Raw genomic sequence first — 15,426 nt, 5'->3', positions numbered from 1 at the left:
TGAGGAGTGGCCTACACCACCCGGGGTCAATAGTATGAATAGTATGCCTGCCTGAAAAACAATCCTACTGGGTCCATTTCATTTTAAAATTATTATTAGTAACATGTATTTATAAAGCACCAACATATATAATTTTAGTGGGCAAGGTATGTAGATCCAAATTCTGAAAAGATCCCTTATCCAGAATTCCTCAGTTCCAAAGCGGTCTGCATAATAGAATCTATATCCTGCATTCGCTTCATAATTACCTTCCAATAACTGCATATGAACGTTAATGATCGGAGATAATCTTTGATTCAATAATTCCCAATAAATTACTAACCACTTTATTAGCCAGGTTTAATCTGGATTAAGGTTCCATTTGTGTTAGTAATTATCACCTCAGCTCTGGGGTAATGCAGGATATATAATGGGCTGGCTCAAGCGTTACTAGATGTTCTCCATGCCTGATCATTCCCGCCCCTTGGAATGTATTGATGATATCTTGGATGGACAAATTGTAGAAAAAAGGACAACTGGACATTTGACCACTGTGGTACTTCATGGCTATTAATATGCCCCAAACAAGCACCAGTTATTTGATGGTATAGGCTTGGGCAATAGTTCAATGATAGGGCTTGCTTTGGTGTCAGGTGAGCTCAGTCTGAATTCCAGTTATGGAAGAACTTGTTATGGGCCAGCTATGGTGGGACTTGTTATGGAAGGCCAGCTTTGGTGGGACTTGTTATGGAAGGCCAGCTTTGGTGGGACATATCATGGAAGGCCAGCTATGGTGGGACTTGTTATAGAAGGCCATCTATGGTAGGACTTGTTATGGAAGGCCAGCTATGGTAGGACTTGTTATGGAAGGCCAGCTATGGTGGGACTTGTTATGGAAGGCCAGCTATGGTGGGACTTGTTATGGAAGGCCAGCTATGGTGGGACTTGTTATGGAAGGCCAGCTATGGTGGGACTTGTTATGGAAGGCCAGCTATGGTGGGACTTGTTATAGAAGGCCAGCTATGGTGGGACTTGTTATGGAAGGCCAGCTATGGTGGGACTTGTTATGGAAGGCCAGCTATGGTGGGACTTGTTATGGAAGGCCAGCTTTGGCGGGACTTGTTATGGAAGGCCAGCTATGGTGGGACTTGTTATAGAAGGCCAGCTATGGTAGGACTTGTTATGGAAGGCCAGCTATGGTAGGACTTGTTATAGAAGGCCAGCTATGGTAGGACTTGTTATGGAAGGCCAGCTATGGCGGGACTTGTTATGGAAGGCCAGCTATGGCGGGACTTGTTATGGAAGGCCAGCTATGGTGGGACTTGTTATGGAAGGCCAGCTATGGTGGGACTTGTTATGGAAGGCCAGCTATGGTGGGACTTGTTATAGAAGGCCAGCTATGGTGGGACTTGTTATGGAAGGCCAGCTATGGTGGGACTTGTTATGGAAGGCCAGCTATGGTGGGACTTGTTATGGAAGGCCAGCTTTGGTGGGACTTGTTATGGAAGGCCAGCTATGGTGGGACTTGTTATAGAAGGCCAGCTATGGTAGGACTTGTTATGGAAGGCCAGCTATGGTAGGACTTGTTATAGAAGGCCAGCTATGGTAGGACTTGTTATGGAAGGCCAGCTATGGCGGGACTTGTTATGGAAGGCCAGCTATGGCGGGACTTGTTATGGAAGGCCAGCTATGGTGGGACTTGTTATGGAAGGCCAGCTATGGTGGGACTTGTTATAGAAGGCCAGCTATGGTGGGACTTGTTATGGAAGGCCAGCTATGATAGGACTTGTTATGGAAGGCCAGCTATGGTGGGACTTGTTATGGAAGGCCAGCTATGATAGGACTTGTTATGGAAGGCCAGCTATGGTGGGACTTGTTATGGAAGGCCAGCTATGGTGGGACTTGTTATGGAAGGCCAGCTATGGTGGGACTTGTTATGGAAGGCCAACTATGGCGGGACTTGTTATGGAAGGCCAGCTATGGTGGGACTTGTTATGGAAGGCCAGCTATGGTAGGACATGTTATGGAAGGCCAGCTATTGTGGGACTTGTTATGGAAGGCCAGCTATGGTGGGACTTGTTATGGAAGGCCAACTATGGTGCGACTTGTTATGGAAGGCCAGCTATGGTGGGACTTGTTATGGAAGGCCAGCTATGGTGGGACTTGTTATGGAAGGCCAACTATGGCAGCTATGGTAAGACGATGCCTAGTTGCTTTCCTAGATACACCTGAAAGCATGAAGGCCACTGAGAGTGAAACTTGGTGATATTTCTTCTTTGGTGCCCAAAACAGACCTGAACTCATTTGCTGCCCTGGATATTCTTGGAATATTCTTGGAATTGTGGCTATATCTGTAACTTTGTTACCAGGTAATAGGGGCCCGACCAAAGCTTGGACAATGGGCCCTGAACTGAAGAAGTCCAACCACCACTAGACTAGGGAGCTGGTTGACTCTACGCGAGTTTCTCATGTTTAAGGTCAAGGTTTCACTGACTTCTTCTTATTGACCCTTCCCTGGGGCACCTAACCCATACTCACGATCTACATCTACAATGTTGCTTATAACCAATCGAAGAAATGCAGGGTTGGATTGGGGTGTTCGGGGCTCAATGGTGCTGCCACCCCAGGGACCCTCGACACCCATCGAAACGCCGCCATACCTCACATACCTCATACTTACCTAGGTGTGAATCGGGGTGGGAGGTCCAGGTTGGAGCATCAATGCTTCCTGGTGGGGATCGGTTCTGGGTCAGTGGGGGCCCACGAGGGCTGGAACCAGATGATTCTAGCTCTACTGCAGCCTTTTGTACTTTTGGTGGGGGGCGGCGGGGGTTCACCCAATGTTGACATGGGGCCCCTTTCATACAGGATCTAAATTCCACTAACAGCACCCCAGGGAGGGGACCTTCCTCCTATTCACTAGGGGGCACTATCAGAGGGGCATGACGTTCTACCCCATCCCTATAGCCAATTAGGGATGCACCGAATCCACCATTTTGGGATTTGGCCAAACCCTGAATCCTTTGTGAAAGATTCAGCCGAATACCAAATGGAACCTGAATTCTAATTTGCATATGCAAATCAGTATAAGGGAGGGCAAAAAGCGCCAAATCCGAATCCTGCTGAAAAATGCCAAATCTTGGCCGAAACCCGAACTGAATCCTGGATTTGGTGCATCCCTAATGCAATGGAACTGACTCATAACATTTCTCATAATAATTACACGTTATTTAGACTTTTAAAGGGAAACTAAACCATATTTATTAGCATGGATTATCTTTAAATGAATCTCCTTTGAGCAGATTAGTACGTGACACACAGACAGAACATTCCCTCTCTGCAGTAATGTATAGATATACGTATAATTAGGAGCTGCCATATTGGTTAGAAGGAGGTTCGGCCTATGGGTTGGCCAGAGACCCTGGAAAAGGACCCAAGGAAAAGCCAACCCCTTGGGTAGAAGGGAGATTATATTATATAACGTAGAACTGTCCAGAAATGTGGTTCTTGCTCATCTAAGAGAGGAATTTCTGGGTTTTGGGTGATCACTCGGCGCTGATGGCAGAACAACCGACCCACCCAGCCGAATCCAGGCCAACCAGCTGTTGTGTAGATTGAAATATTGTTCAGAGCTAATAAAGAGCTTTTTATATAATCTCATAAAATCCCAACATGAGGCTGAGTGAGGCTGTAACAGAGGTTTGGGCTCATCACATGGTGCTGAGAAGGTAGAATGGGCTTGTGGGTATCGGGACAACCAACATGGCAGCTCCTGCAAAGGATCTCTACTGGGGGCTCCTCCAGGTTGGTTCTTCTAGTTGGTAGAGGGAATGGGCTCAGTTATGGGGAAAGGCTGGCCCAGTTGGGATTGGTTACACTGGGGAAGGGGCAGTTAAGGGGGGGCACTATATATAAATATATATGGGGGGGCAGTAATGAAATAGAGAAAGTACAGGGAAGAGCGACTAAGCTGATAAAGGGAATGGGCTCAGTTATGGGGAAAGGCTGGCCCAGTTGGGATTGGTTACACTGGGGGGGGGGGGGCAGTTAAGGGGGGGGGCACTATATATAAATATATATGGGGGGGCAGTAATGAAATAGAGAAAGTACAGGGAAGAGCGACTAAGCTGATAAAGGGAATGGGCTCAGTTATGGGGAAAGGCTGGCCCAGTTGGGATTGGTTACACTGGGGAAGGGGCAGTTAAGGGGGGGGTCACTATATATAAATATATAAGGGGGGGCAGTAATGAAATAGAGAAAGTACAGGGAAGAGCGACTAAGCTGATAAAGGGAATGGGCTCAGTTATGGGGAAAGGCTGGCCCAGTTGGGATTGGTTACACTGGGGGGGGGGGGAGTTAAGGGGGGTCACTATATATAAATATATAAGGGGGGGCAGTAATGAAATAGAGAAAGTACAGAGAAGAGCGACTAAGCTGATAAAGGGAATGGGCTCAGTTATGGGGAAAGGCTGGCCCAGTTGGGATTGGTTACACTGGGGGGGGGGGCAGTTAAGGGGGGGTCACTATATATAAATATATAAGGGGGGGCAGTAATGAAATAGAGAAAGTACAGGGAAGAGCGACTAAGCTGATAAAGGGAATGGGCTCAGTTATGGGGAAAGGCTGGCCCAGTTGGGATTGGTTACACTGGGGGGGGCAGTTAAGGGGGGGTCACTATATATAAATATATAAGGGGGGGCAGTAATGAAATAGAGAAAGTACAGGGAAGAGCGACTAAGCTGATAAAGGGAATGGGCTCAGTTATGGGGAAAGGCTGGCCCAGTTGGGATTGGTTACACTGGGGGGGGGGCAGTTAAGGGGGGGGCACTATATATAAATATATAAGGGGGGGCAGTAATGAAATAGAGAAAGTACAGGGAAGAGCGACTAAGCTGATAAAGGGAATGGGCTCAGTTATGGGGAAAGGCTGGCCCAGTTGGGATTGGTTACACTGGGGGCGGGGGCAGTTAAGGGGGGGGTCACTATATATAAATATATAAGGGGGGGCAGTAATGAAATAGAGAAAGTACAGGGAAGAGCGACTAAGCTGATAAAGGGAATGGGCTCAGTTATGGGGAAAGGCTGGCCCAGTTGGGATTGGTTACACTGGGGGGGGGGCAGTTAAGGGGGGGTCACTATATATAAATATATAAGGGGGGGTCCATTCATTGTACAGGACTACAGAATACATTGGTGAGCTATAAATAATAATATAATAATGATCCCTGGGTGCTGGGTATGTACCAGGGAGATGGGGAGCTTGGGAGCCACTCGGGGCCCCTGGTTGGACAGACTGGGTGTGAGTGTGGGTGGCTGATTGGGCGTGACAGCGAGTGACACACAGGGCAGCACCGCTATACTGGATACTGCTGGTTGAACTGGTTTAGGTTGGGACAGAAACTTAATGAAAAAAAGTGTGGAAATGAGGAGCCTCCTATGAGGAAATTAGGGCAGGGGATCCCTATAAATACCCCGTCACCCCGGCCACTCGCAGTCCCTCCTGCTCCAGTGCCATTTGTGTGGATTTGGTGAGTGCAGAGCTTTGCCATTGGTATAGAAAGGGTTAACTCTGTGGCTTATTGGGGGGGGCATCTCTTGTAATTAATTATTTCTATTTCTGCATGATTGTTATTGTAGCCTTTAATGGGAGTTATAGAGAGGGAGGAGGCATTTGGTGCAAAGAGCTTGCAATTCATTTGTATAACAGACTCACGATAACAAATTAAGGGGGAGGGGGGTATAAAAATGGTAGATTCTGTCATTAAAGGGGAAACAAAAAAACTGTTTTGCATATTGAAGAAAATGTCTGGAAATAATGTGCAACATTGAGCCAAATCCCTTTCCGTACTTAGGGGGAGGGTATTTCCTGCTACTCATGAAACTGCTTCCTGTCCGCGCATAACAGCACTCCTGTATTGCTTTGTGGCAATCTAGATATCTCCACAGGAACAGAAATAGACTCTGTTTCCCACAATACATTGCATGTTCTCCAGATCAAGAAAGAGAACCACAGAACATGCAATGCATTGTGGGACAATGGGGTCTAGGCTGGAGTATTGGCCCATGTCAGCTAAAATAGGCAGGATTCCTAATGAGGGACAAATTGGGGGGGGGTACCTCAACATTTCATGAGATGGAGTAGTAGTGAGGGTGGCTATGCCTGGAGGTTGGTTAAGACTGACCATTGTAAGGGCGGGTCCTAAGCTCTCCTATATGCACCCAAAGGTCCAACTTTATGGTCAGTTAGGGTGAGATTTGGGGTAAATATGTATTTTATGCCCTAGATATTGAGTGAACCAAAGCCTGATATGCCAATATCTTCCTATATCTGTACTCATTCCATGAGCTAATGGGGCCCATGACCAACTGCTGGACTCTCATGGGGGACCCAGGGGCAAAGGTTAGACCTTTATGTGGGGCTTGAACTGAAAAAGTTCAGTAGATTGACAGTGGCCCATAACTGAAGTCCATAATTGGAACCCATTGGACAGTAGCCCATAACTAAAGTCCATAATCGGAACCCATTGGACAGTAGCCCATAACTGAAGTCCATAATTGGAACCCATTGGGCAGTAGCCCATAACTGAAGTCCATAATTGGAACCCATTGGAAAGTAGCCCATAACTAAAGTCCATAATTGGAACCCATTGGACAGTAGCCCATAACTGAAGTCCATAATCAGAACCCATTGGACAGTAGCCCATAACTGAAGTCCATAATTGGAACCCATTGGAAAGTAGCCCATAACTGAAGCCCATAATTGGAACCCATTGGATTGGCCCAGTACCATATGGGAATAAGGGGCCTCTGTGTATGGGAATGGGAGGAGTTTAGAAGAGACTGGAGTTGAGGGAGACAAGAAGCTGGAAGGGATTTAGTAAGAGGTCCTAGGGGGCTTAAAATGGAGGAGATCAAGAGCCATCCCATGAATATTGGGCTGATGCAGAACAGAGGGTACAAAATCCCCAGCAGGACCCCCTCATGAGGTGCAATATGCATGGAGTAGTGGCAAGGGTGGCTATGCCTGGAGGTTGGTTAAGACTGGCCATTGTAAAGACTGGTCCTAAGCTCTCCTATATAGACCCAAAGGTCCAACTTTATGGTCAGTTATGGTGAGATTTGGGGTAAATATGTATTTTATGCCCTAAATATTGATTGAACCAAAGCCTGATATGCCAATATCTTCCTATATCTGTACTCATTCCATGAGCTAATGGGGGCCATGGCCAACTGCTGGACTCTCATGGGGGACCCAGGGGCAAAGGTTAGACCTTTATGTGGGGCTTGAACGGAAAAAGTTCAAAAGAGTGACAGTTGCTCATAACTGAAGTTTATAATTGGAACCCATTGGGCAGTAGCCCATAACTGAAGTCCATAATTGGAACCAATTGGACAGTAGCCCATAACTGAAGTCCATAATTGGAACCAATTGGACAGTAGCCCATAACTGAAGTCCATAATTGGAACGCATTGGGCAGTAGCCCATAACTGAAGTCCATAATTGGAACCAATTGGACAGTAGCCCATAACCGAAGTCCATAATTGGAACTCATTGGACAGTAGCCCATAACTGAAGTCCATAATTGGAACCCATTGGACAGTAGCCCATAACTCAAGTCCATAATCGGAACCCATTGGACAGTAGCCCATAACTGAAGTCCATAATTGGAACCCATTGGACAGTAGCCCATAACTGAAGTCCATAATTGGAACCCATTGGAAAGTAGCCCATAACTAAAGTCCATAATTGGAACCCATTGGACAGTAGCCCATAACTGAAGTCCATAATCAGAACCCATTGGACAGTAGCCCATAACTGAAGTCCATAATTGGAACCCATTGGAAAGTAGCCCATAACTGAAGCCCATAATTGGAACCCATTGGATTGGCCCAGTACCATATGGGAATAAGGGGCCTCTGTGTATGGGAATGGGAGGAGTTTAGAAGAGACTGGAGTTGAGGGAGACAAGAAGCTGGAAGGGATTTAGTAAGAGGTCCTAGGGGGCTTAAAATGGAGGAGATCAAGAGCCATCCCATGAATATTGGGCTGATGCAGAACAGAGGGTACAAAATCCCCAGCAGGACCCCCTCATGAGGTGCAATATGCATGGAGTAGTGGCAAGGGTGGCTATGCCTGGAGGTTGGTTAAGACTGGCCATTGTAAAGACTGGTCCTAAGCTCTCCTATATCGACCCAAAGGTCCAACTTTATGGTCAGTTATGGTGAGATTTGGGGTAAATATGTATTTTATGCCCTAAATATTGATTGAACCAAAGCCTGATATGCCAATATCTTCCTATATCTGTACTCATTCCATGAGCTAATGGGGGCCATGGCCAACTGCTGGACTCTCATGGGGGACCCAGGGGCAAAGGTTAGACCTTTATGTGGGGCTTGAACGGAAAAAGTTCAAAAGAGTGACAGTTGCTCATAACTGAAGTTTATAATTGGAACCCATTGGGCAGTAGCCCATAACTGAAGTCCATAATTGGAACCAATTGGACAGTAGCCCATAACTGAAGTCCATAATTGGAACCCATTGGACAGTAGCCCATAACTGAAGTCCATAATTGGAACCCATTGGACAGTAGCCCATAACTCAAGTCCATAATTGGAACCCATTGGACAGTAGCCCATAACTGAAGTCCATAATTGGAACCCATTGGACAGTAGCCCATAACTGAATTCCATAATTGGAACCCATTGGACAGTAGCCCATAACTGAAGTCCATAATCGGAACCCATTAGACAGTAGCCCATAACTGAAGTCCATAATTGGAACCCATTAGACAGTAGCCCATAACTCAAGTCCATAATTGGAACCCATTGGACAGTAGCCCATAACTCAAGTCCATAATTGGAACCCATTGGACAGTAGCCCATAACTGAAGTCCATAATTGGAACCCATTAGACAGTAGCCCATAACTGAAGTCCATAATTGGAACCCATTGGACAGTAGCCCATAGGTGAAGTCCATAATTGGAACCCATTGGACAGTAGCCCATAACTGAATTCCATAATTGGAACCCATTGGACAGTAGCCCATAACTGAAGTCCATAATCGGAACCCATTAGACAGTAGCCCATAACTGAAGTCCATAATTGGAACCCATTAGACAGTAGCCCATAACTCAAGTCCATAATTGGAACCCATTGGACAGTAGCCCATAACTCAAGTCCATAATTGGAACCCATTGGACAGTAGCCCATAACTGAAGTCCATAATTGGAACCCATTGGACAGTAGCCCATAGGTGAAGTCCATAATTGGAACCCATTGGACAGTAGCCCATAACTGAAGTCCATAATTGGAACCCATTGGACAGTAGCCCATAACTAAGTCCAACCCTCCCCACCATAGATCTACCCCCCTCCCCAAACACCGGGGATCGTTTAATTAACTGGCGCTGGTCCAGGTCCCATCACGTTGGGTTATCAGTGGCTCGTTAGCATAATGATGGGTGATTCATTATCAAGGACGAGTTGCAACAACTGTAACATTTTGTGAGTCCTGCGCTGACAATGTGGGTGCGGTGCTGGGAGTTGAACACTCCTGACGCCTCTCTAATAACAGCCCCGGCGATGGCAGGGATGTCCCTTGGCTACGGACACGTCTACATCAGTCTGAATGTCACAACCGCCTGGGTTGTTGCACAACTTACATCAAAAACATCAAAAACATGTCCTGTGTACCCCCATACTGTTCTAAGGGAAGTACTATGGCAGCTCCTACTCAAACGCAAATAAGAACTCTATATACTCTACTGCCCCCTTGTGGGTAGTTTCCATGAGTGTTGTTGACAATATGAACTTTCTTTCTCCTTAGCCTTGGTTGATTGACCATAATGCCCAAACTCACGGGGGTCATCAATGAGATCATCGGAATTTTCCTAAGCTATTCCGAGGGGACATGCGCCCCCCACAAGCTGAACAAGAATCAGATGAACCGGCTCATTCAGAATGAGTTCTCTGATGTCATCAAGGTAGGTTGCTCCATACCCAACGACAGTGCTTCTATCACTCTGCCAATAGGGAATCCCCTCCTTCATCTGCTGTGGCCTATGGAAGGGGACTCTCATTAGATATTGTTTTATTGGTCTTGTAGATACTCCACCTGATGGCCATCACTACTCTAAGTTGCCTCAGTTCTAAGGAGACCATGCACAGTTTTTAAGTTGGGATTGGTTACACTGGGGAAGGGGCAGTTAAGGGGGGGTCACTATATATAAATATATAAGGGGGGGGCAGTAATGAAATAGAGAAAGTACAGGGAAGAGCGACTAAGCTGATAAAGGGAATGGGCTCAGTTATGGGGAAAGGCTGGCCCAGTTGGGATTGGTTACACTGGGGGGGGGGGGCAGTTAAGGGGGGGTCACTGTATATAAATATATAAGGGGGGGCAGTAATGAAATAGAGAAAGTACAGAGAAGAGCGACTAAGCTGATAAAGGGAATGGGCTCAGTTATGGGGAAAGGCTGGCCCAGTTGGGATTGGTTACACTGGGGAAGGGGCAGTTAAGGGGGGGGTCACTATATATAAATATATAAGGGGGGCAGTAATGAAATAGAGAAAGTACAGGGAAGAGCGACTAAGCTGATAAAGGGAATGGGCTCAGTTATGGGGAAAGGCTGGCCCAGTTGGGATTGGTTACACTGGGGAAGGGGCAGTTAAGGGGGGGGTCACTATATATAAATATATAAGGGGGGGCAGTAATGAAATAGAGAAAGTACAGGGAAGAGTGACTAAGCTGATAAAGGGAATGGGCTCAGTTATGGGGAAAGGCTGGCCCAGTTGGGATTGAGTTCTCTGATGTCATCAAGGTAGGTTGCTCCATACCCAACTGCAGTGCTTCTATCCCAATAGGGAATCCCTACTTTCAGCCTTAGTTGATGTCCATTTGTCATCTGCAGTGGCCTATGGAAGGGGACTCTCATTAGAAGATGTTTTATTGATCTTGTAGATACTCTACCTCTCCTCTAGGTTGCCTCATTTCTAAGGAGACCCTGCATAGTTTTCAAGTCCTTTCCTGAATGTTCATCTACTCCTTTACTTAATTTTAGATATCTTGGCATCTCTTCAGTCAAGCAAACCTTTTATATATGTAGGAGTTTGAAGGTTTAGTCTCCCATAACGAGTTCATAACGAGTGCTCTAACACCACACCTTAATTGTGTTTGTAGAACCCAAAGGATCCAAAGACCGTTGAAGCTTTGATAAAAGTCCTTGATCAGAATAAAGATGAAGAAGTTGACTTTGATGAATTCTCTGACCTACTGTGCAAGGTTCTTAAAGCCATCTACCGCGCTATGCAACAAATGGAGAAAGATTGCCCCAAGAAAGCCCCAGTCCACAAGACTCAAGAGGAGACTGATAAAAAACCACATGATGTACATGTTGAACACCATGACCATCCAGATTCTCCTTCCAAATACTACCAGGAACCCGTGTACCCCATTCTTGATAAGACTAAAGAGCAGAAAGACCAAGGAAAGATATTAACCAGCCATGTCCAGTCAACAGATGAAAGGTCCAAACTCACCACCTTGCAGACAGGCCAAACGGCAACAACAACAGTAACAACTGATCCAGTGAAACCAGTCACTCAGATCACCCAGGACAAAAAGGATCAAGTTTTAAAACAAGACAGAACAGTCACACAGATCCAACAGGACAAGGACAAGAAGGATCAAGTACCCTACCTAAAAAAAATAGACACACATATCCATCATGACAAGAAGGATCAAGTCACCCAACTGGACATACCAGTCACACAGATCCAACAGGACAAGGACAAGAAGGATCAAGTCACCCAACTGGACAAAACAGTCACACAGATCCAACAGGACAAGGACAAGAAGGATCAAGTACCCTACCTAAAAAAAATAGACACACATATCCATCATGACAAGAAGGATCAAGTCACCCAACTGGACTTACCAGTCACACAGATCCAACAGGACAAGGACAAGAAGGATCAAGTCACCCAACTGGACAAAACAGTCACACAGATCCAACAGGACAAGGATAAGAAGGATCAAGTCACCCAACTGGACAAAACAGTCACACAGATCCAACAGGACAAGGATAAGAAGGATCAAGTCACCCAACTGGACAAAACAGTCACACAGATCCAACAGGACAAGGATAAGAAGGATCAAGTCACCCAACTGGACAAAACAGTCACACAGATCCAACAGGACAAGGACAAGAAGGATGAAGTACCCTACCTAAAAAAAATAGACACACATATCCATCATGACAAGAAGGATCAAGTCACCCAACTGGACATACCAGTCACACAGATCCAACAGGACAAGGATAAGAAGGATCAAGTCACCCAACTGGACAAAACAGTCACACAGATCCAACAGGACAAGGACAAGAAGGATGAAGTACCCTACCTAAAAAAAATAGACACACATATCCATCATGACAAGAAGGATCAAGTCACCCAACTGGACATACCAGTCACACAGATCCATCACGACAAGGATAAGAAGGATCAAGTCACCCAACTGGACAAAACAGTCACACAGATACAACAGGACAAGGATAAGAAGGATCAAGTACCCTACCTAAAAAAAATAGACACACATATCCATCATGACAAGAAGGACCAAGTCAGCCAACTGGACAAAACAGTCACACAGATCCAACAGGACAAGGATAAGAAGGATCAAGTCACCCAACTGGACAAAACAGTCACACAGATCCAACAGGACAAGGACAAGAAGGATCAAGTTACCCAACTGGACAAAACAGTCACACATGTCCAACAGGATAAGAAGGATCAAGTAACACAACAAGGCATATCCACCACTCACGTTGTACAACAACCAGGCATATCCACCACTCACGTTGCACAACAACCAGGCATATCCACCACTCAAGTTGTACAACGACCAGGCATATCCACCACTCAAGTTGCACCACAACCACGCATATCCACCACTCAAGTTGTAACACAACCAGGCATATCCACCACTCATGTTGTACAACAACCAGGCATATCCACCACTCAAGTTGCACCACAACCACGCATATCCACCACTCAAGTTGTAACACAACCAGGCATATCCACCACTCATGTTGTACAACAACCAGGCATATCCACCACTCAAGTTGCAACACAACCAGGCATATCCACCACTCAAGTTGCAACACAACCAGGCATATCCACCACTCAAGTTGTACAACGACCAGGCATATCCACCACTCAAGTTGTACAACGACCAGGCATATCCACCACTCAAGTAACACAGCAAGGCCCTAGGAGTACTCAGACTCCTCAAACAATGCCTAGTGCTACCCAAACCAAACCCTGCATAGATCAGCAACCCCCTTCGATGTATCAAGAGCACCAAATCCCTGAAATGCCCCAAATGTACCAGCAGGCCCAGCAGCATGTGCACCAGTACCAGTCCCACTTTACCACTCAGAAGAAGAAACCTTGAGGCCATAAACGCTAGGAAGGATCGGTGTGTCCTAATAGAAGTCCAGTATGTTCCATTATGTGCCATTATGTGCCAATATGAACCAGTATGTGCCATTATAAACCAGTATGTGCTTGTACTGCAGAGCTTGTTTCTCTCTTATTTACTGCACAATAAAGTGGTGGTTTTCCTGTGTCCAACTCTTGTGCTTCATCTTCTTCCTTTAGGTTTAGTAGTGCCAGCGAATGGGCTTTCAGGCTTAGACTGCACCAAGTCACGTGGTTATTTAGGGTGTAATGAGGAGCAGAGTTTAAAACAAGGTACAAAATCCCATTCTGAGAAGGGATTGTACCCACTATTGGGGCTTTTCTAAGACTTAGGTGGGTTCTAGGTATCTCAAGGGGATTATATACTGTTTGAAGTGTTGGTTGGACAAGAACATTTACTCACAAGGAAACAGTGGATCCTCCTGTAGGGTTGGTGAGATGTTAGGGGTATTAGTCAGTTTTAAATAACCCCCATTGCTTGTGGAACCCCAATATCTGAATATAAGATGTTCTCCATTTCAGGGGATCTCAGTAGAGGAAGCCTACAATGGAATAAAGCAACAAGGGGAAAGTAATTCACAGGTCAGGAGTTGGAGCAGAAATATACCCCATGGTGCTTCACTGCGACACCCCTTCCAGCCCCTATTTATCGAAACATGAATTGCCCCACTTGTGTCAGTCTTCCAGTTTTATTGTTAGAATTTGATGCAACGTTTTCATTTACTTCAAGCCCCTCTGCTATTCATAATGGTTTGGCCCTATTCTCCTTCATCCTTCCCCCCCTGTATTCCCACCGGCTTTCTATTAGTTTTAATTCCTAACATTCTATTCCCTTCTCCACCAATCTTGTGTCTCCCATGCTTCCCCCCCCCCAACTGTTTGGCCTTACTCCCCCCATCCTCCCTCTTCTCCCCCCTTCTATATTTCCCCTCTCCCCCCATTTGTCTCTCTACTCCCCGAACCCCCTTTCCCTTCCCCTCTCTCCTTCTGTCTCTCATCCCCTCTCCTTTCCTTTTCTATTCCCCCCCCCCAACTGTTTGGCCTTACTCCCCCCCATCCTCCCTCTTCTCCCCCCTTCTATATTTCCCCTCTCCCCCCATTTGTCTCTCTACTCCCCGAACCCCCTTTCCTTTCCCCTCTCTCCTTCTGTCTCTCATCCCCTCTCCTTTCCTTTTCTATTCCCCCCCCCAACTGTTTGGCCTTACTCCCCCCATCCTCCCTCTTCTCCCCCCTTCTATATTTCCCCTCTCCCCCCATTTGTCTCTCTACTCCCCGAACCCCCTTTCCCTTCCCCTCTCTCCTTCTGTCTCTCATCCCCTCTCCTTTCCTTTTCTATTCCCCCCCCCCCCAACTGTTTGGCCTTACTCCCCCCCATCCTCCCTCTTCTCCCCCTTCTATATTTCCCCTCTCCCCCCATTTGTCTCCCCCCGAACCCCCTTTCCCTTCCCCTCTCTCCTTCTGTCTCTCATCCCCTCTCCTTTCCTTTTCTATTCCCCCCCCCCCCAACTGTTTGGCCTTACTCCCCCCCATCCTCCCTCTTCTCTCCCTTCTATATTTCCCCTCTCCCCCCATTTGTCTCTCCCCGAACCCCCTTTCCCTTCCCCTCTCTCCTTCTGTCTCTCATCCCCTCTCCTTTCCTTTTCTATTCCCCCCCCCAACTGTTTGGCCTTACTCCCCCCCATCCTCCCTCTTCTCTCCCTTCTATATTTCCCCTCTCCCCCCATTTGTCTCTCCCCGAACCCCCTTTCCCTTCCCCTCTCTCCTTCTGTCTCTCATCCCCTCTCCTTTCCTTTTCTATTCCCCCCCCCAACTGTTTGGCCTTACTCCCCCCCATCCTCCCTCTTCTCCCCCCTTCTATATTTCCCTCTCCCCCCATTTGTCTCTCCCCGAACCCCCTTTCCCTTCCCCTCTCTCCTTCTGTCTCTCATCCCCTCTCCTTTCCTTTTCTATTCCCCCCCCCCAACTGTT

The 15,426-nt window shown here is 46.7% G+C and overlaps 1 protein-coding gene across 8 annotated transcripts; it reads left to right on the top strand.

The window, feature by feature from the left end:
- The first annotated feature begins 5,405 nt into the window (after positions 1-5,405).
- Positions 5,406-13,608, top strand: LOC116406930 (trichohyalin-like). Of its 8 annotated transcripts, none has more exons than XM_031892090.1 (4): positions 5,406-5,507; positions 9,806-9,962; positions 11,159-11,752; positions 11,987-13,608. In XM_031892090.1, the coding sequence occupies exons 2-4, from the start codon at positions 9,825-9,827 to the stop codon at positions 13,430-13,432; spliced, it is 2,178 nt and encodes a 725-aa protein (XP_031747950.1). In that variant the 5' UTR covers positions 5,406-5,507; positions 9,806-9,824; the 3' UTR covers positions 13,433-13,608. The 8 variants fall into 8 exon arrangements, with proteins under 8 accessions (XP_031747950.1, XP_031747951.1, XP_031747948.1 ...); XM_031892091.1 differs by having other exon boundaries at positions 11,159-11,812; positions 12,281-13,608; XM_031892088.1 differs by having other exon boundaries at positions 11,159-13,181; positions 13,302-13,608.
- Positions 13,609-15,426: the final 1,818 nt, after the last annotated feature.

This window comes from Xenopus tropicalis, chromosome 8 (genome assembly GCF_000004195.4).
Source record: "Xenopus tropicalis strain Nigerian chromosome 8, UCB_Xtro_10.0, whole genome shotgun sequence".
NCBI lineage: Eukaryota > Metazoa > Chordata > Amphibia > Anura > Pipidae > Xenopus > Xenopus tropicalis.
Note: the sequence above shows the minus strand (reverse complement) of the source record. Positions and strands in the feature narration are given on the sequence as shown.

Bases quoted from the DNA above. Each gene is read 5' to 3' on its own strand.
- LOC116406930 (XM_031892084.1), top strand. From the start codon at position 9,825: ATGCCCAAACTCACGGGGGTCATCAATGAGATCATCGGAATTTTCCTA. The intron at 9,963-11,158 runs GTAGGTTGCTCC...TTGTGTTTGTAG, and splicing joins AGTTCTCTGATGTCATCAAG to AACCCAAAGGATCCAAAGAC.